Raw genomic sequence first — 21,207 nt, 5'->3', positions numbered from 1 at the left:
AAAAAACTATAGCAGAAATAAAAAATGTCTTTGATGGGCTCATTAGTAGACTGGACATGGCTGAGGAAAAGAATTCTGAGCTTTAGGATGTATCAATGGAAACTTCCAAAATGAAAAAGTGAAGAAAAAAAAGACTTTAAAAAGAACAGAATATCCACGAACTGTGAGACTACAAAAAGTGTAACATACACATTAGTAAGTACACCAGAAGGAGAAGAGAGAAAGGGACTCAATAAATATTTGAAACCATAATGATGGAAAATTTCCCCAAAATTAAAGTGAGACACCAAACCACAGGTCCAGGAAGCTCAGAGAACACCAAGCAGGATAAATGTCAAAAACTATACTCAGGTATATCATATTCAAACTGGAGAAAATAAAAAATAAAGAAAACGTCAATGTCAGAAAGAAAAATATATTACTTGTAGAAAAGTTAAGAGATATATCTGACCTCTCAGAAGCCATGCAAGCAAGAAGAGAGTACAGTGAAATGTTTAAAGTGTTGAGAAGAAAAAACAACAACCTAGAATTCTCTACCCTGTGAAATTATCCTTCAAATGTAAAGAACTTCTCAGACAAAAAGGTATGAACGAAATTTGTTGCCAGTAGACCTGCCTTGCAAGAAATCTTAAGAGATAATTCTTCAGAGACAAAAAAAAAAATGATCTAGGTCAGAAACTCAGATCAGCATTTTAAAAAGGAGAACTGGAGAGGGAATAAGTAAAGGTAAAATAAAAACTTTTTTATTCTTAATTGATTTAACTAATGAAACAGTTTGTTCAAATAATAATTGTAACAATGTACAGATGGTCCCCAACTTAGATGGTCTCATTTATGATGTTCAACTTTATGATAATGTGAAAGTGATATACATTCAATACTCTTAAAACGTGACCCCATCATAAGTCAAGGAGCATCTTTATTCAATTATGTATGCTTGTGTGTAGGGATGGGTGTATGTGTGTGTGGGCATACATATGTATAAGTGAAATGAATGACAGTACTGATACAAAGAATGAGAAGGAGGAATAGTATTTTTATTATATTTGATTATAAGGTATTTGCACTACCTGTGAAGTGGTATAATGTTATTTGAAAATGGACCTGGATTAGTTTTAAATGCATATTGCAATGTCTAAGGCAACCACTTGAAAAAGCAGAAAACCTAATGGTATAACTGACATACTAAGAAAGTTAAGAAAATAGAATCATCAAATTCTGAATTAGTAGTGCAAAAGGCAGAAAAAGAGTAGAAGACAAAAATAGGAACAAAGAGCAAAAGCAACAAATAGAAAATAGTTTTAAAAAGTAGTAGATATTAATACAACTATATCAATAAATATCAACTGTCTAAATATATCAATAAAAGAGATATTAAGCATGGATCAGAAAATAAGGCCCAACTATATGCTGTATACAAGAAACCCACTTTATTTTTTTAATTTTTATTCGAGGTTCAGAGGTACAAGTCCAGATTTTTTATATAGGTAAACTCATGTCATGGGGGTTGGTTGTACTGATTATTTCATCACCCAGGTACTAAGCCTAGCACTCAGTAGTTGTTACTTCTGATCCTCTCCCTCCTCCCACCCTTCACCCTCTGATAGGCCCCAGTGTCTGTTGTTCCTCTCTTAGAATGCATGTGTTCTCATAATTTAGCTCCCACTTATAAGTGAGAACATGTGGTATTTGGCTTTCTGTTCCTGTGTTAGAGAAACTGACTTAATAGATTTTTTAAAGGGATGGAGAAAGATATACTATGCTAACACTAATCAAAAGAAAACTGGAATAGCTATACTAATTTCAGACAGAAAAGACTTCAGAGCAAGAAAAGCTATCAGGGATAAGGGGGAATATTACATATGATAAAGAGGTCATTTCTTCAAAGAGACATAACACAATCCTTAATATGTATGCACTTAATAACAGAGCATCAAAATATATGAGGAAAAACTGATAGAACTGCAAGAGAAATAAATGAATCTACTGTTATAGTTGGAGACTTCAACACTCATCTATCAGAAATGGACAAATTCTGCAGATAAAAAGTCAGTAAGGACAGAGTTAAACTCAACAGCACCATTAATAAAGCTGAGTATAATTGACATCTATCAAGCTTCATCCAGCAACAGTGGACACATTCTTCCCAAGTTCACAAGGAACATTCTGCAAGATAGACCACATTCTGAGCCATAAAATACATCATGACATTTAAAAGAATAGAAATCATATAATATTTGCTCGCAGACCACAATGAAATTAATCTGGAAATAAATAAGGAAAGATAGCTGGAAAACCCCCAAATACTTAAGAGATTAAATGACATAGTTCTAAATAATACATAGGTCAAAGAAAAATTTCCAAGATAGATATAAAAATATCTTGAACTAAATGAAAATGAAAGTACCACATATAAAAATCTGTGGGGTGCAGCAAAAGCAGTACCTACAGGGAAACTTATTAGCATTAAATGCATGTTTTAGAAAAGAAGATCTAAGATCAATAATCTCAGTTTCAACCTTAGGAAACTAGAAAAGGAAGAGTAAATTAAATCCAAAGTAAGAGAAGATAATAAACAATTAAAAATTAGAGCAAAATCAATGGAATTGAAAACAGAAAATCAATAGAGAAAATCAACAAAACCAAAAGCTGGTGTTTTGAAAAGATAAATAAAATAAGCCTCTAGCTAGGTTAAGAAAAAAAGAAAGAAGACACAAATTATTAATATCAGACATGAAACAGGGAACATCACTACAGACACCATGGACATTAAAAGGATAATAAAGAAATATTATGCTCTCCCTCTCCCTCTCCTCCCTCTCCTCCCTCTCCTCCCTCTCCTCCCTCTCCTCCCTCTCCTCCCTCTCCTCCCTCTCCCTCTCTCTCTCCCTCTCCTCCCTCTCCTCCTTCTCCCTCTCCCCACGGTCTCCCTCACCCTGTCTTTCCACAGTCTCCCACTGATGCCGAGCCAAAGCTGGACTGTACTGCTGCCATCTCGGCTCACTGCAGCCTCCCTGCCTGATTCTCCTGCCTCAGCCTGCCTGATTCTCCTGCCTCAGCCTGCCGAGTGCCTGCAATTGCAGGCACGCACCACCACGCCTGACAGGTTTTCGTATTTTTTTGGTGGAGACGGGGTTTCGCTGTGTTGGCCGGGCTGGTCTCCAGCTCCTAACTGCGAGTGATCCGCCAGCCTCGGCCTCCCAAGGTGCTGGGATTGCAGACGGAGTGTGGTTCACTTAGTGCTCAGTGGTGCCCAGGCTGGAGTGCAGTGGCGTGACCTCGGCTCGCTACAACCTCCACCTCCCAGCCGCCTGCCTTGGCCTCCCAAAGTGCCGAGATTGCAGCCTCTGCCCAGCCGCCACTCCGTCTGGGAAGTGAGGAGCGTCTCTGCCTGGCCGCCCATCGTCTGGGACGTGAGGAGCCCCTCTGCCTGGCTACCCAGTCTGGAAAGTGAGGAGCGTCTCTGCCCGGCCGCCATCCCATCTAGGAAGTGAGGAGCGTCTCTGCCCAGCCGCCCATCGTCTGAGATGTGGGGAGCGCCTCTGCCCCACCACCCTGTCTGGGATGTGAGGAGCGCCTCTACCCGGCCGCGACCCCGTCTGGGAGGTGAGGAGCGTCTCTGCCCAGCCGCCCCGTCTGAGAAGTGAGGAGACCCTCCGCCTGGCAACCGCCCCATATGAGAAGTGAGGAGCCCCTCCGCCCAGCAGCCACCCTGTCTGGGAAGTGAGGAGCGTCTCTGCCCAGCAGCCACCCCATCTGGGAGGGAGGTGGGGGTCAGCCCCCGCCCGGCCAGCCGCCCCATCCGGGAGGGAGGTGGGGGGGTCAGCCCCCCGCCCGGCCAGCCGCCCGGTCCGGGAGGTGAGGGGCGCCTCTGCCCGGCCACCCCTACTGGGAAGTGAGGAGCCCCTCTGCCCGGCCACCGCCCCGTCTGGGAGGTGTACCCGGCAGCTCATTGGGAACGGGCCATGATGACAATGGCGGTTTTGTGGAATAGAAGGGGGGGAAAGGCGGGGAAGGGATTGAGAGATCGGATGGTTGCCATGTCTGTGTAGAGGGAGGTGGACACGGGAGACTTTTCATTTTGTTCTGTACTAGGAAAAATTCTTCTGCCTTGTGATCGTGTTGATCGGTGACCTTACCCCCAACCCTGTGCTCTCTGAAACATGTGCTGTGTCCACTCAGGGTTAAATGGATTAAGGGTGGTGCAAGATGTGCTTTGTTAAACAGATGCTTGAAGGCAGCATGCTCGTTAAGAGTCATCACCACTCCCTAATCTCAGGTACCCAGGGACACAAACACTGCGGAAGGCCGCAGGGTCCTCTGCATAGGAAAACCAGAGACCTTTGTTCACTTGTTTATCTGCTGACCCTCCCTCCACTATTGTCCTATGACCCTGCCAAATCCCCCTCTGTGAGAAACACCCAAGAATGATCAATAAAAAAAATAAAAATAAATAAAAAAAATTTTAAAAAAAGAAATATTATGAGCAACTCTACATCCACAAATTTTGTAGCCTAGATAAAATGGACGAATTTCCTGAAAGATGCATCTACCAAAGCTCACACAAGAAGAAACAGGCAATTGGCATAGACCTATATCTATTAAAGAAATTGAATAAAAAAGTAATAACTTTTTAAAACAGAAAGTACATTAATGGGTTCACTGGTGCATTTTACCAAATAATTATGAAAAAATTACAGCATTTCCTTACAATCTATTCCTGAAGATAGATGCAGAGGGACTACTTTCTAACTCATTATGAGGTCAGCATTACCCTAACACCAAAAACCAGACAATGACATACAAGAAAAAAACCCTACAGACCAATATCTTTTATCAGTTTTATCTTATGAACATAGATGCAGAAAGCCTCAACAAAATATTAACAAATTGAATCCAACAATGTATAAAAAGAATTATACATCATGACCAAGTGGGATTTATCCCACATATACAAGGCTGGTTTGACATTGGAAAATCAGTTTTTGTAAGCCATCACATCAACAAGCTAAAGAAGAAAATCAAATGATCATATCAATAGATGCAGAAAAAGCATTTGACAAAACCAACATCCATTCATGAGGTACTTTTTTTTTTTTTTTTGAGACAATCTTGCTCTGCCACCCAGGCTGGAGTGCAGTTGGCATGATCTCGTCTCACTGCAACCTCCACATCCCGGGTGCAAGTGATTCTCCTACCTCAGCCTCCCAAGTAGCTGAGATTACAGGTGTGCACCACCATGCCCGGCTAATTTTTGTATTTTTAGTAGAGACAGGGTTTCACCATGTTGGCCTGGCTGGTCTCAAACTCCTGATCTCAGGGGATCCGCCCACCTCAGCCTCCCAAAGTGCTGGCATTACAGGCATGAGCCACCACGCTCAGCCCCATTCATGAGTTTTTTCAAAAAACTCTCAGCAAACTAGGAATAGAGGGAAACTTCCTTAACTTGATAAAGAACATCTACAAAAAGACTACAGCTAACATTATGCTTAAGGGCAAGAAAGTAGAAACTTTCCCACTAGGATCAGTAAAAAGGCAAGGATGTCCCCTTTCACCACTCCTTTTCAATATTATGCTGGAAATCAATATTGTTAATGCAATAAGATAAGGAAAGAAAATAAAAGGTATACATATTGGGAAGGAAGAAATAAAGCTGTCTATCTTCACTGATGATGTGATTGTTTATGTCAAAAATCCAAAAGATTCATTAAACAATCTCCTGGAACTATAAATTGTCAAAACCCTGTGAATTGACGAAACAAAATTCATAGCAACAAGAGGCTGGTGTGACAGTAGTGTTGAGCAGTACTATTATTAAGGCATCAAACATCGTTTTGTCCAAAGCTCCCCGCTGCCATTAAACAGAAGACACTGTTGGAGCACTCTGTCAAAAAGTGCTGCATAACCAGTACTCTTGACAACACCGGGGCAGACATTGTGTGAAAAAATTTAGACATCAATGACTGTGGTTTGAAAAGTGAGTAAGAAGAGTTGGACTCAGGATATGAAGTTATAATTATGACTTAACCAATTTATTTCATACATTTTATTTACATATGCACAAGACTGATGTGATAAAAATCTGTTTAACTCAAAGTGCTGTTTCAATAAATATAAATAAATATTTTCTGTGATACAAAAAAAAGCAATCTCCTGGAACTAATAAGTGATTACAACAAGATTGCAGGATATAAACTTAATATATAAAATTCAATCATTTTCCTATATACCAACAATGAACAAGTAGAACTGGAAATTTAAAACACAACATCATTTACATTAGTACACAAAAGAATGAAACACAGGTATAAATCTAACAAAATCTGTAAAAGATCTGTATAAGAAAAACTGCAAAACCCATAGCCAGGTGTGGTGGGTCATGCCTGTAATTCCAGCATTTTGGGAGGGAGAGGTGGGTGGATCACTTGAGGTCAGGAGTTCAAGACCAGCCTGGCCAACATGGTGAAACCCTGTCTCTACTAAAAATACAAAAATTAGTCAGGCATGGTGACACACACCTGTAGTCCCAGCTACTTGGATCGCTAAGGCACAAGAATACTTGAACCCAGGAGGCAGAGGTTGCAGTGAGCTCGGATCACGCCACTGCACACCAGCCTAGGTGACAGAGTAAGACTCCATCTCAAAAAGAAAGAAAGAAGGAAAGAAAGGAAGGAAGGAAGGAAGGAAGGAAGGAAGGAAGGAAGGAAGGAAGAAAGAAAGGAAGGAGAAAAGAAAAGGAAAGGAAAGGAAAAACGTCTAAACCCTGATGAAAGAAATCAAAGAAAAACTGAATAAATGAAGAGATATTCCATGCTCTTGGGTAGGAAGACTCAATATTGTGAAGATGTCAGTTCTTCTCAACTAGTTCCATAGGTACAAGGCAGTCCTAATTAAAATCTCAGCATTTTATTTTATGGTTATTACTAAACTTATTCTAAAAATTATAAGATGAGGTGAAAGACCCAAAATAGCTAGCATAGTATTGAAGGAGAACAAAGTTGGAGTACTGGCGCTACTAGACTTCAAGACTTACTCTAAAGCTATAGTAATCAAGACTGTGTGGTAATGATGAAAAAATAGACAAATAGATTAGTGGAATATAATGGAAAGCCCGGAAATAGACCCACATATAGTCAACTGATCTTTGACAATGAAGCAAAGGCAATAGAGTGGAGCAAATAGGGCCTTTTAAACAAGTAGTGCTGGAACAACTGGACACCCATATGCACAAAAAACCCACAAATATAGATGCAAACCTTACATCTTTCACAAAAAAACTCAAAATAAATCATAAACCTAAAAGCAAAATGCAAATGCAAAACTATAAAACTCCTAGAAGATAACACAGGAGAAAATCTAGGTGACATTGGGTATGGGGATGACCTTTCAGGTACAAAACCAAAGGTATAATACATAAAAGAAATAACCGATAAGCTTGACTTCATAAAAATTAAAAACTTCTGCTCTGTGGAAGACATTGTCAAGAGAATGAAATGACAAGTCACAAACTGGGAGAAAATACTTGTAAAAGAGACTGTTATCCAAAATACGCAAAGAACAGTTAAAGCTCAACTATAAGTAAATGAGTAACCCTACTTTAACAATGGGCAAAATACCTGAATATACATCTCACCAACAAAGATATGGCAAATAAGCATATGCAAAGATGCTCAATATCATAGGTCATTAGGGAATTACAAATTAAAACAACAATGAGATACCATTATACCCCTATTAGAATGACCAAAATCCAAAACACCAACACTATCAAATGCTGGCAAGGATGTGGAACAACAGGAACTCTGATTCACTGCTTGTGGGACTGCAAAATGGTACAGCCACATTGGAAGACAGTTCAGCAGTTTCTTCCAAAATTAAACAAACTTTTACCGTATGATTCAGAAATTGTGCTCCTTGGATTTACCCAAATGGGTTGAAAATTCATGTCCACACAAAAACCTGCACACAAATATTTATAGCAGCTTTATTTATAATTGTCAGTACTTGGAAGCAATTAAGATGCCCCTCAGTAGATGAAGGGATAAATAAGCTGTGGTAAATCCAGACAATGGAATATTATTTAGCACTAAAAGGAGGTAATCTTTGAAGTCATGAAAAGATATGGAGGAACCTTCAATAGATATTGCTAAGTGAAGGAAACCAATCTGAAAAGACTACCTACTATATGATTGCAACCATATGACATTCTGTAAAAAGCAAAACTATAGGAACTAAAAGATCAGTGGTTGCCAAGAGTCCAGGGGAGCGAGATGAATGGGTGAAGCACAGGGAATTTTTGGAACAGTAAAATTATTCTGTATGATACTTAATGGTGGCTATACGACATTATATGTTTGCTCAAACCCATAGAATGTACAATACAAATAGTGAACTCTAATGTAAACAATGGACTTCAGTTAATTAAAATAAGTATGCTAAAAATTGGAAGCTCATCAAAAACCTCTGCACATGAATTATTTTTGAAAAGAGGTAAAGGAAGCATCAGCAATCTGCCTTTTATCAATGGTTTGTGAGGAGTAGTTTAGGAAAAAAGTTTGTATAAACAGAATGGATTCCCTATAAGGGCTTGAAACTAAAATCATTCCACTGATACAAAATGTTCTCTGTCTCCACACATTTAAACTCTTTATTTAATGCTTTTCCAGTACAAGATGTAAAGATGGAATTTAATGGCTTGGAGGTAATAGTAAATGTCATAAGAGTAGAAAAACTTGCATATGCAGGGAGGCGCTATGAAAAAAAAATCTATAAATTACCTTGGGCAGTATGGCCATTTTCATGATATTGATTCTTCCTATCCATGAGCATGGAATGTTCTTCCATTTGTCTGTATCCTCTTTTATTTCATTGAGCAGTGGTTTGTAGTTCTCCTTGAAGAGGTCCTTCACTTCCCTTGTAAGTTGGATTCCTAGGTATTTTATTCTCTTTGAAGCAATTGTGACTGGGAGTTCACTCATGATTTGGCTCTCTGTTTGTCTGTTATTGGTGTATAAGAATGCTTGTGATTTTTGTACATTGATTTTGTATCCTGAGACTTTGCTGAAGTTGCCTATCAGCTTAAGGAGATTTTGGGCTGAGACGATGGGGTTTTCTAGATATACAATCATGTAATCTGACAAATGGGATCTAATTAAACTAAAGAGCTTCTGCACAGCAAAAGAAACTACCATCAGAGTGAACAGGTAACCTACAGAATGGGAGAAAATTTTTGCAATCTACTCATCTGACAAAGGGCTAATATCCAGAATCTACAATGAACTCAAACAAATTTACAAGAAAAAAACAAACAACCCCATCAAAAAGTGGGTGAAGGATATGAACAGACACTTCTCAAAAGAAGATATTTATGCAGACAAAAGACACATGAAAAAATGCTTATCATCACTGGCCATCAGAGAAATGCAAATCAAAACCACAATGAGATACCATCTCACACCAGTTAGAATGGCGATCATTAAAAAGTCAGGAAACAACAGGTGCTGGAGAGGATGTGGAGAAATAGGAACACTTTTACACTGTTGGTGGGACTGGAAACTAGTTCAACCATTGTGGAAGTCAGTGTGGTGATTACCTCAGCGTTCTAGAACTAGAAATACCATTTGACCCAGCCATCCCATTACTGGGTATATACCCAAAGGATTATAAATCATGCTGCTATAAAGACACATGCACACGTATGTTTATTGTGGCACTATTCACAATAGCAAAGACTTGGAACCAACCCAAATGTCCAACAATGATAGACTGGATTAAGAAAATGTGGCACATATACACCATGGAATACTAGGCAGCCAAAAAAATGATGAGTTCATGTCATTTGTAGGGACATGGATGAAGCTGGAAACCATCATTCTCAGCAAACTATTGCAAGGACAGAAAACCAAACACCACATGTTCTCACTCATAGGTGGGAATTGAACAATGAGAACACATGGACGCAGGAAAGGGAACATCACACACTGGGGCCTGTCATGGGGTGGGGGGAGTGGGGAGGGATAGCGTTAGGAGATACACCTAATGTTAAATGACGAGTTAATGGGTGCAGCACACCAACATGGCACATGTATACATATGTAACAAACCTGCATGTTGTGCACATGTACCCTAAAACTTAAAGTATAATAAAAAGAAAGTTGGAGATAAACAGAAAAAAAATCAAACACTGACATTCCCCATATTAACAAACTGAGAAAAATCACATAATCACATGATTATACTAATAAATACTGTAAAAGCATTTGATAACATCAAACACTCATTTCTGTTTTTTAAAAACTCACAGAAAAATAAGAATAGAAAGGAATTTTCTCAACGTGATAAAGGACATCTTCGAAAAATCTGCAGCCAACATCAGGACCAATACAGGGATGTTTACTTTCACTACTTCTTTCCAACATCGTACTGAAGGTGGTAGCAAGTGCAGTCAGGCAAGAAAAAGAAATAAAAGGTATCCAGATTAAAAAGAAAGAATTTAAAATGTATTTATTAGCAAATGTTGCAATCATCTACACAGAAAATTCGATGCACTTTATAAAAGAGCAACTAAAACTAAGATGTGAGTTTAGTGAAGCTGCAAAATACTAGGTTAATATTGAAAAAATGTTTTTCAGAGGGGCCAAAATGCCAATTGGAAGCAGCTGCAGTCTGCAGCACTCATGAAGAGGAATGAAAGGAGTGAATGATTCCGTTGAATTTTAAAGTAGATTTTTCTAATTTTGTGAAGAATGTCAATGGTAGTTTGATGGAAATAGCATTGAATATATAAATTACTTTGGGCAGTATGGCCATTTTCATGATATTGATTCTTCCTATCCATGAGAATGGAATGTTGTTCCATTTGTTTGTGTCCTCTTTTATTTCCTTGAGCAGTGGTTTGTAGTTTTCCTTGAAGAGATCCTTCGTGTCCCTAGTTAGCTGTATTCCTAAGTATTTTATTCTCTTCATAGCAATTGTGAATGGAAGTTCACTCATGATTTGGCTCTCTGCTTGTCTATTATTGGTGTATAGAAATGCTTGTGATTTCTGCACATTGATTTTGTATCCTGAGACTTTGCTGAAGTTGCTTGTCAGTTTAAGGATTTGACTTCCTGTCTTCCTATTTGAATACAATTTATTTATTTCTCTTACCTGATTGCCCTGGCCAGAACTTCCAATACTATGCTGAGTAGGAGTGGTGAGAGAGGGTATCCTTGTCTTGTGCCAGTTTTCAAAGGAAATGCTTCCAGCTATTGATTATTCAGTATTGGCTGTGGGTTTATCACAAATAGCTCTTATTGTTTTGAGATATGTTCCATCAATACTTAGTTTATTGAGAATTTTTAACATGAAGGGATGTTGAATTTTACAAAAGGCCTTTTCTTCATCTATTGAGATAACCATGTGGTTTATGTCATTGGTTCTGTTTATGTGGTGAATTATGTTTACTTATTTGCATATGCTGAACCAGCATTGCATCCCAGGATGAAGCTGACTTGATCGTGGTAGATAAGCTTTTTGATGTGCTGCTGGATTCAGTTTGCCAGTATTTTATTGAGGATTTTTGCATTGAGGTTAATCAGGGATATTGGCCTGAAGATTTCATTTTTGTTGTGTCTCTGCCAGGTTTTTGTGTCAGGATGATACTGGCCTCTTAAAATGAGTTAGGGAGAAGTCCCTCCTTTTCAATTGTTTGGAAAGATTTCAGAAGGAATGGTACCAGCTCCTCCTTGTACCTCTGGTACAATTCAGCTCTGAATCCATCTGGTCCTGGGCTTTTTTTGGTTGGTAGGCTATTTATTACTGCCTCAATTTCAGAACTTGTTATTGGTCTGTTCAGGGATTCGACTTCATGGTTTACTCTTGGGAGGGTGTATGTGTCCAGGAATTTGTCCACTTCTTCTAGATTTTCTAGTTTATTTGCATAGAGGTGTTTATAGTATTCTCTGATGGTAGTTTGTATTTCTGTGGGGTCAGTGGTGGTATCCCTTTTATCATTTTTTGTTGCATCTATTTGATTCTTCCCTCTTTTCTCCTTTGTTAGTCTAGCTAGTGGTCTATTTTATCAATTTTTTCAAAAAAACAGCTCCTGGATTCATTGATTTTTTTAAGGGTCTTTCGTGTTCTATCTCCTTCAGTTCCTCTCTGATCTTAGTTATTTCTTGTCTCCTGCTAGCTTTTGGATTTGTTTCCTCTTGCTTCTCTAGTTATTTTAAGTGTGATGCCAGGATATCGATTTCAGGTCTTTCTAGCTTTCCAATGTGGGCATTTGGTGCTATGAATTTCTCTCTTAACACTGCTTTAGCTGCATCCCAGAGATTCTGGTATGTTGTGTCTTTGTTCTCATTGGTTTCAAATAACTTCTTGATTTCTGCCTTAATTTCATTATTTACCCAGGAGTCATTCAGGAACAGGTTGTTCAATTTTCATGTAGTTGTGTGGTTTTCAGTGAGTGTCCTAATCTTGAGTTCTCATTTAATTGCACTGTGGTCTAAGAGATTGTTTGTTATGATCTCCATTCTTTTGCATTTGCTGAGGAGTGTTTTACTTCCAATTATGTGGTCGATTTTACAGTAAGTGCGATGTGGTGCTGAGAATAATATATATTCTGTTGTTTTGAGGTGGAGAGTTCTGTAGATATCTATTAGGTCCACTCGAGCCAGAGCTAAGTTCAAGTCCTGAATATCCTTGTTAACTTATTCTGTCTCATTGATCTGTCTAATATTGGCAGTGTCGTGTTAAAATCTCCCACTATTATTGTGTGGGAGTCTAGGTCTCTTTGTAGGTCTCTAAGAACTTTATGAATCTGGGTGCTCCTGTATTGGGTGCATATATATTTAGGATAGTTAGCTCTTCTTGTTGCATTGATCCCTTTACCATTATGAAATACCTTTCTTTGTCTTTTTTTTAAATCTTTGTTGGTTTAAAGTCTGTTTTGTCAGAGACTAGGATTGCAACCCTGATTTTTCTGCTTTCCATTTGCTTGGTAAATTTTTCTCCATCCCTTTATCTTGAGCCTATGTGTGTCTTTGCAAGTTAGATGGGTATCTTGAATACAGCCTGTATAGCCAAGACAATCCTAAGCAAAATTAACAAAGCTGGAGGCATCACACTACCTGACTTCAAATTATACTACAAGGCTACAGCAACCAAAACAGCATGGTACTGGTACCAAAACAGACATACAGACCAATGGAACAGAATAGAGACCTCAGAAATAACACCACACATCTATAACAATCTGATCTTCTACAAACCTGACAAAAACAAGCAATGGGGGAAGAATTCCCTATTTAATAAATGGTCCTGGAGTAACTGGCTAGCCATATGCAGAAAACTGAAACTGGACCTCTTCCTTACACCTTATACAAAAATTAACTCAAGATGGATTAAAAGCTTAAATGTAAAACCCAAAACCCTAGAAAACTTAGGCAAAGATTTTATGATGAACCGCCAAAAGCAATTACAACAAAAACTAAGATTTACAAATGGGATCTAATTAAACTAAAGAGCTTCTGCACAGCAAAAGAAACTATCATCAGAGCAAACAGGCAACCTAGGGAATGGAGAAAATTTTTGCAATCTACCCATCTGACAAATGTTTACTATCCGGAATTTACAAGGAACTTAAACAAATGTATAAGAAAAAAACAAACAATCCCATTAAAAAGTGGGCAAAGGACATGAACAGACAATTTTCAAAAGAAGACATACATGCAGGCCAACAAACATGAAAAACAGCTCAATATCACTGATCATTAGAGAAATGCAAATCAAAACCACAATGAGATACCATTTCATTCCAGTCAGAATAGAGATTATTAAAAAGTCAAGAAACAACAGATGCTGGCAAGGCTGTGGATAAATAGGAATGCTTTTACACTGTTGGTGGGAATGTAAATTAGTTCAACCATTGTGGAAGACAGTGTGGTGATTCCTCAAAGATCTAGAACCAGAAATACCATTTGACCCAGCAATCCCATCACTGGGTATATACCCAAAAGAATATAAATCATTCTATTATAAAGATACATGCACACATATGTTTATTGCAGCACTATTTACAATAGCAAAGACATGGAACCAACCCAAATGCCCATCAATGATAGATAAAGAAAGTGAAGTAGCTCAGGAATGGAAAACCAAATATCGTATGTTCTCACTCATAAGTGGGGGCTAAACTATGAGGATGCAAAGGCATAAGAATGATACAATGGACTTTGGGGACTCAAGGGAAAGGGTGAGAGAGGGATGAGGGATAAAAGACTACAAATTGTGTTCAGCGTATACTGCTTGGTGATGGATGCACCAAAATCTCACAAATCACCATTAAGTAACTTACTCACGTAACCAAATATCACCTGTTCCCCCAAAACCTATGGAAATTTTAAAAAATATATTTTTAAGAGACCCTTAGGAATTTTGTTCCAAGGATGAAGTGTTGAGGATAAGGGGGAAATGAACTGGCCTTTTACAAGGAAACTCTCGAGGAAAAGTGGAAGAAATCGCTGACATTTGTTGATGATATAGGGCCCACAAAGCAAGGAGAACTACATATATTAAAAAAAACTATAGAAAACTGTAAGAGGAAGTGATGAGGATAAACAATAAATGATGTTCCAGCTCTTCTGACCCTTCTTTAAAGAAGCAGCTAGGTTCTTAAACTGTGACTATTTTTGAGTGCTAGAACTCATTATAAACACTATTTTATTGAGAGTAACTCTGTTTTTAAAGTGTGTGTTCTTAATTTTTATCTGCTTGCTAGCAAGTATCTAGATCTTCGAAGTATAAGAGTAAATGTAAGAGGTTCTGACATTGAGTTTGTGCCATGTACAAAAGCAATTGAAACTAATTAATTGGGTTAAAAAAATAGTGTTCATAGGCTTCAAAGTATCTACATTAATCCTTTGCTTGGAAAGGCATCTCTTAGGCAAACAATTAATAATATTTAACTGAGAACACAACATTTTCATTCTTTTTTAATTTAACTATTAAGTTCAAGGGTACATGGGCAGGTTTGTTATATAGGTAAACATGTGTCATGGAGGTTTGTTTTACAGATTATTTCATCACCCAGGTATTAAGCCTAGTACCCATTAGCTATTTTTCCTTATCCTTTCCCTCCTTCCATCCTCCCTCCTCCAATAGGCCCCAGTGGGTGTTGTTCCCCATTATGTGTTCATGTGTTCTCATCATTTAGCTCCCATTTATAAGTGAGACCATGTGGTATTTGGTTTTCTGTTCCTGTGTTAGTTTGCTAAGGATAATGGCCTCCAGCTCTATCCATGTTCCCACAAAGGACAAAATCTTGTTCTTTTTTATGGCTGCATAGTATTCCATGGTGTATATGTACAACATTTTCTTTATCCAGTCTATCATTGATAGCCATTTAGGTTGATTCCATACCCAGCAATGGGACTGCAGGTCGAATGGTATTTCTGTTTTTATATCTTTGAGGAATGGCCACACTGTCTTCCACAATGGTTGAAGACAGTGTATAAGCATTCTTTTTTCTCTGCAACCTCACCAGCACGTTATTTTTTGACTTTTTGATAATAGCCATTCTGACTTGTATGAGACAGTATCTCATTGTGGTTTTGATTTGCATTTCTCTAATGTATCAGTGATGTTAAGCTTTTTTTCATATGATTGTTGGCCATATGCATATCTTCTTTTTAAAAGTGTCTTTTCACATCCTTTGCCCACTTTTTAATTGGGTTGTTTGAGGTTTTTACCTTGTACATTTGTTTAAGTTCCTTATGGATGCCGAATATTAGACCTTTCTCAGATGCATAGCTTGCAAAATTTTTCTCCCATTCTGTAAGTTATCTGTTCACTATGTTAATAGTTTCTTTTGCTGTGCAGAAGCTCTTTAGTTTAATTAGATCCCATTTGTCCATTTTTGCTTTTGTTGCAATTGCTTTTGGTGTCTTTGTCATGAAATCTTTGCTTGTTCCTATTCCAGAATTGTATTGCCTAGGTTGCCTTCCAGGGTTTTTATAATTTTGGGTTTTACATTTAAGTTTTTAATCTATCTTGAGTTAATTTTTGTATGTGGTATAAGGAAGGGGTCTGGTTTCAATCTTCTACATGTGGCTAGCCAGTTATCCCAGCATCATTTATTGAATAGGGAGTCTTTTCCCCATTGCTTGTTTTTGTCAGCTTTGTCAAAGATCAAATAGTTGTAGGTGTGTGGTCTTATTTCTGGGTTCTTTATTCTGTTTCATTTGACTTTGTGCCTGTTTATGTACTAGTACCATGCTGTTTTGGTTACCATAGCTCTGTAATATAGTCTAAAGTCAGATAGCGTGATGCCTCCAGCTTTGTTCTTTTGCTTAGGATTGCTTTGCTTATTCGGGCTCCTTTTTGGTTCCTCATGAATTTTAAAATAGTTTCTTCTGTTTCTGGAATGAATGTCATTGGTAGTTTAATAGAAATAGTGTTGAATCTATAAATTGCTTTGGGCAGTATGGCCATTGTAATGATATTGATTCTTCCTATCCATAACCATGGAATGTTTTTCCATTTGTTTGTATCATCTCTGATTTCTTTGAGCAGTGTTTTGTAGTTCTGCTTATAGAGATCTTTCACCTCCTTGATTATCTGTATTCATAGGTATTTTACTTTGTGTGTGTGGTAATTGTGAATGGGACTGCATTCCTGATTTGGCTTTCAGCTTGAATGTTGTTGTATAGGAGTGCTAGTGATTTTTGCATATTGATTTTGTATACCGATAATTTGCTGAAGTTGTTTATCAGCTTAAGGATCCTTTGGGCTGAGACCATGGGGTTTTCTAGATATAGAATCATATCATCTACAAACAAGGGTAGTTTGACTTCCTCTCTTCCTATTTGGATGCCCTTTATTTATTTCTCATTCCTAATATTATTTCAGAAACTGCTTTTTGAAACTTCTTTTTGAAATATATGTGCTTAACCTAGAAGGGTTCTATGCATGGAAAGTTACAAAGTTATAAGCACTACCAGTTCTGCTATGATCCATAAATATCTAAGTTATTGAAGTTGAATAATCGTGTGACAATTAAACTAAAGTGTTACCAGAAATAAGGTTGTGAAATTTTGTATTTTAGTATACTTTTTTTTTTTCAGAGAAAGATTTGGCCATACTGGGATGGGAGCTAGTAGTGTGTCAATAAGTTGTGTAATTTTCATATTTGGGGCATTGATTTTTCTTTTGAAGAAAGATATGACCTTGCTGGACTGAAACTCATAATACTTCAATAGCAGATAAAAGAGAAAGATCCATAAGTGATAACATGCTCAGAGATGGGGCTTTTAACAGTTCTTTTCCAAGGCTAGGGTTCCGAGTTTTTTCCTCTCATCTGAGCCCATTTTAAATCTTCACTAGAAGTCACTGCTTCTGTGCTGAGAATAGGGCTACACAGTTTCCATATCTTTGGTAAATATCCTATATTAAATGATTCTTAAAGATTTACATTTATACATAGACAACTGGAAATTTTCGTACTAAAAACCTTTTCTTTAGACAAAACTAATAAAGTATGAAAAAAAAACCTTGTTAGGTGCATAAATCTTTTGGGGTTGGCTTTAATTCTTCAAAAGTAACTATAGGTTTTATCCCTATGGTAAACAAATAATAATTTCTATATCTATCCCCAATGCAAAGTTGGGGATACAGTTCTAGAATATTTAGCAAAAATATGGATATTTGCACCAAACCTGGAATTGCTGAGGTTCTCTACAACTGTAATTTTATCAATTTTCCATTTGCTTTCATGTGGAAAAAAATGCCAGCCTCAGTATATGCCAAATATGACTGAAGCTTATTTGAAATGGTGTCAAGAGTTACCTGGGCATATTAAGAATGTAAAATTGTAACTATAATGTGGATAATTCAATTGTGCTTTTGTCTTTTTTGAATTGGTCTTCATGAAGCACACCCAGTGTTGTGAAAATTATAGGACCTTATTGAAACTGAGCCACATGAGGTTAGTAAGTAGATTTTAAAATTATTATTTGGCACATTTTCATCACAATTTTGTAATTGTACATCACTCCTTTATTATACTGATCTGGAAAAAAATATTTAGTATATTTATGCCCAAAATGAGTACTGGGCCCATGTGGCAGGGCCAAGCAACTAGAACATGATTCAGAAATCAGGCAATGAAAAGGCATAAGAATGACATAATGGACTTTGGGGACTCAGAGGGGAAGACTACATATAGGGTACAGTGTACATTGCTCGGGTAGCAGGTGTACTAAAGTCTCAGAAATCACCACTAAAGAACTTATCCATGTAACCAAAAAACACCTGTATCCCAAAAACAATTGAAATAAAAAAGAAAGAAAGAAAATAAATCAGGCCATGAAAAACACACTGAAACATGATCAAGAGGCATTTCACTGCCTCAAAACAAGGTGGTGGGGGGTGTATTAATCTGTTCTCAAATTTCTATAAAGAACTACCTGAGACTGGGTAATTTATAAAGAAAAGAGGTTTAATTGACTCATGGTTCTGCAGGCTGTACAGGAAGCATGGCTGGGAAGGCCTCTGGAAACTTACAATCATGGCAGAAGGTGAAGGTGGAAGTAGGCACATCTTACATGGCTGGAGAAGGAGGAAGAGGGAAAAGGGGAAGGTGCCATACACTTCCAAACAACCAGGTCTTGTGAGAACTCACTCACTATCATGAGAACAGCAAGGGGGAAATCTGCCCCCATGATTTAATTACCTCCCACCAGGCCCCTTCTACAACATTGGGATTTACAATTCCACATGAGATTTGGGCAGTAACACAAATTCAAACCATATCAGGGAGGAATTCCAAAATACACAGCAAGATGTACTCCTATCCCTTACAAGTCAAGGAGATTATCTGATATTGGTGTGAGGAAGGGCTTATTTTCTGATAACCACATGTGGGACTATTTCAACCACCACTAGAAACCCCAGGAGGGTTTTTGTTTCATATTATTTCTATACTTTTTTTGTAAAAGTAAATGCAACAGAAATTTAATTCAGGATTGATCTCAATCTTCAAGTGGAGCCAGCTTCTCTGGGGTCAGGAAGGAAACAGGGTTTTTTTGTTTGGTTTGGGGATTTTTTTATTTTACATCACCATGCAGGTTACGTTCATCTTCCACTGGAATGACTAGAGTACCCCAGTAAGTGGCCTGACTACAGAAGAACACAAGATTGCTTCCTAAGGGCAAACAGGCTCTCTTGCTTCTCCTCATCGGCCATGCCTTAGCATGTTTTCTTCCTATCCCTTACTAAAGCAGGTCCTTTGCACACAAAACCCTGGTAAAAACCTGAGTCACTACCTCTCAGCCCTCTTGGATAAGTGGAGATTTCCCTGGGCTTGGACTGAGCCCCTTGCCCCAGAGGTGCTATCCTGTCTGGATTGTTTGAAGAGAGTGGGTGCAGGAGACAAATGGCTGAAATGAAAATGGGAGCCATCAGTCCCCATCTGCATCTACAACTTCAGATGCCTACAGATGTGGTCAATGTGACGTACAGGAAGGAGGGGCAGAAGAAGGGATGGGCAGGGAGGGTGCTTCTGAGGACAGTAGTCTGCCTGATGGTCTTCAATTCTTGGCCTTGCCCTGGGCAGCCACAGCTTCCATGGCTTTACACATAGCCTCTTCATCCCCTAAGAACTGCATGGACTTGATGGGGTTCAAGTTCTCGGCCAATTCATAGGCAATGGGAATACCAGTAAGCAGGTTCAGTTCCATGATAGCCACTTCAGAGAGACCCTCCAGATGCTTGATAATGCCTGTAAGGCTGTTGTCATGGGCTTCAATCAATATCCAATTCCTCTTCTTTATCTGGGGAACTATATCTTCATTCCAAAAGGCCAGAGCTCTGGCAATAGTATCCTTCAGACTCTCACAAGAGGGTAGTTGATCTTCAGTGAGGTCTGTATACCTGCAATCCTTACTAATGCTGCTATAGAAGGGGTGGTGGGGCTCCATCGGAGGTGGTGAGACATCATAAGAGCACATCTACATCTTTACCTAGGCCTCACCATTCTTGGCAGCAGTTTCTGCTTTATGGAGTCTGGTCAGACCCCCATAGTGCCATTCACTGAGGCACCAAGTCCTCACTACAGGCCACTACATTGGGTCAATAGCATGCACAGTGTCCAGAGAGTCCAGATTGCTCTCTTCTGCGCTGATGGGAAGCCAGCATCTGGCAGCAGCTGCCCACCGTGATTCACCTCCTCATGGTCTGCTGGGTGCTCTTGCTCTGGAACCTGGAGTGGCCGTGGCCGTGGGCTCACAATTCTTGATAATGTATTTTCTGGGATTTTTTTTTTTTTACTGTCTTAGATGGCTTTAAACTAGGACAACCTTGAAGTCATTCAAGTCAACAAAGAAGTCAAGGTCCTATGAAAAATTGAAGTTCAGTGCTCAGACTGCCTATAACAAATAAATGAGCAGCAGCATCAGTGAAGAAAAATATGAAAAAAAAAAAAAACAATTTGAAGTAGTGAGGCTCAAAGGAAAAAAGCCAAGACTGTTTTGGCACGTGGGAAAGAAAAGCTGGAGGAAGGTTTTAGTTAAAAACCTCACAAGCCAGTGTTTGCTTAGCTGTCCTTCCCATTAACTTCCATTAAGTGCATGGGGACTCTATTTTGATGCTGGGTGCCCTATGCCCTCAGAATTCCCTGAGACTCCATGGGCAGGAGGTTAAAATTTCTTTCCACGGCCAGTTCTGTGTTCGGATGGTGTGGTCATAAAGGATTATCTAAACTCGTATGCTTTGAAACCTATTTTGTCAGGGAGCAGAAAAGAAATAGGTATTTCTCAAGCCCAGAACAGTATTATAATTTAAATACATGGTTTGGTATGACAATATGCAACATAATATATTTGAGTTAGTAGAAGAAGATAAATAAAAGAGCATTAAAGATGGTAGCACAAATGAAAAGAAAAAGAATAAATTATTTAAATTTCTCATAACAGCAGTAAGCAAGAAAGGACTTGAAGTTAAACTGGAAACATCAACATGAACTCGCACCCTTAAAAACTTTCACTTTGTTACTTAAATCATTCAGATTGCCTCTCCCTACCAACAGTAGTCATGTAGAAAAATCTAAAACCCCCCCTAATCCCCCAGATCTTTTTTTTCTGCCAAACGGAATCAGGGTTCCTTGAGCAGTAGACGAAAGAAAGCAAAATGTTCCTACAAACATCTTATTGTCATAAAGCAAGGATGCTT

At 38.4% G+C, this 21,207-nt stretch overlaps 1 protein-coding gene across 1 annotated transcript; it reads right to left on the bottom strand.

Moving 5' to 3' along the window:
* Nucleotides 1-19,484: 19,484 nt before the first annotated feature.
* On the bottom strand, nucleotides 19,485-20,707 carry LOC100979410 (phosphoglycerate mutase 1-like). The gene has a single exon (XM_034949982.2). The coding sequence runs from the start codon at nucleotides 19,986-19,988 to the stop codon at nucleotides 19,569-19,571; it is 420 nt and encodes a 139-aa protein (XP_034805873.1). The 5' UTR covers nucleotides 19,989-20,707; the 3' UTR covers nucleotides 19,485-19,568.
* Between the last annotated feature and the right edge of the window lie 500 nt (nucleotides 20,708-21,207).

This window comes from Pan paniscus, chromosome X (assembly GCF_029289425.2).
Source record: "Pan paniscus chromosome X, NHGRI_mPanPan1-v2.0_pri, whole genome shotgun sequence".
Classification (NCBI taxonomy): Eukaryota; Metazoa; Chordata; class Mammalia; order Primates; family Hominidae; genus Pan; species Pan paniscus.
Note: the sequence above shows the minus strand (reverse complement) of the source record. Positions and strands in the feature narration are given on the sequence as shown.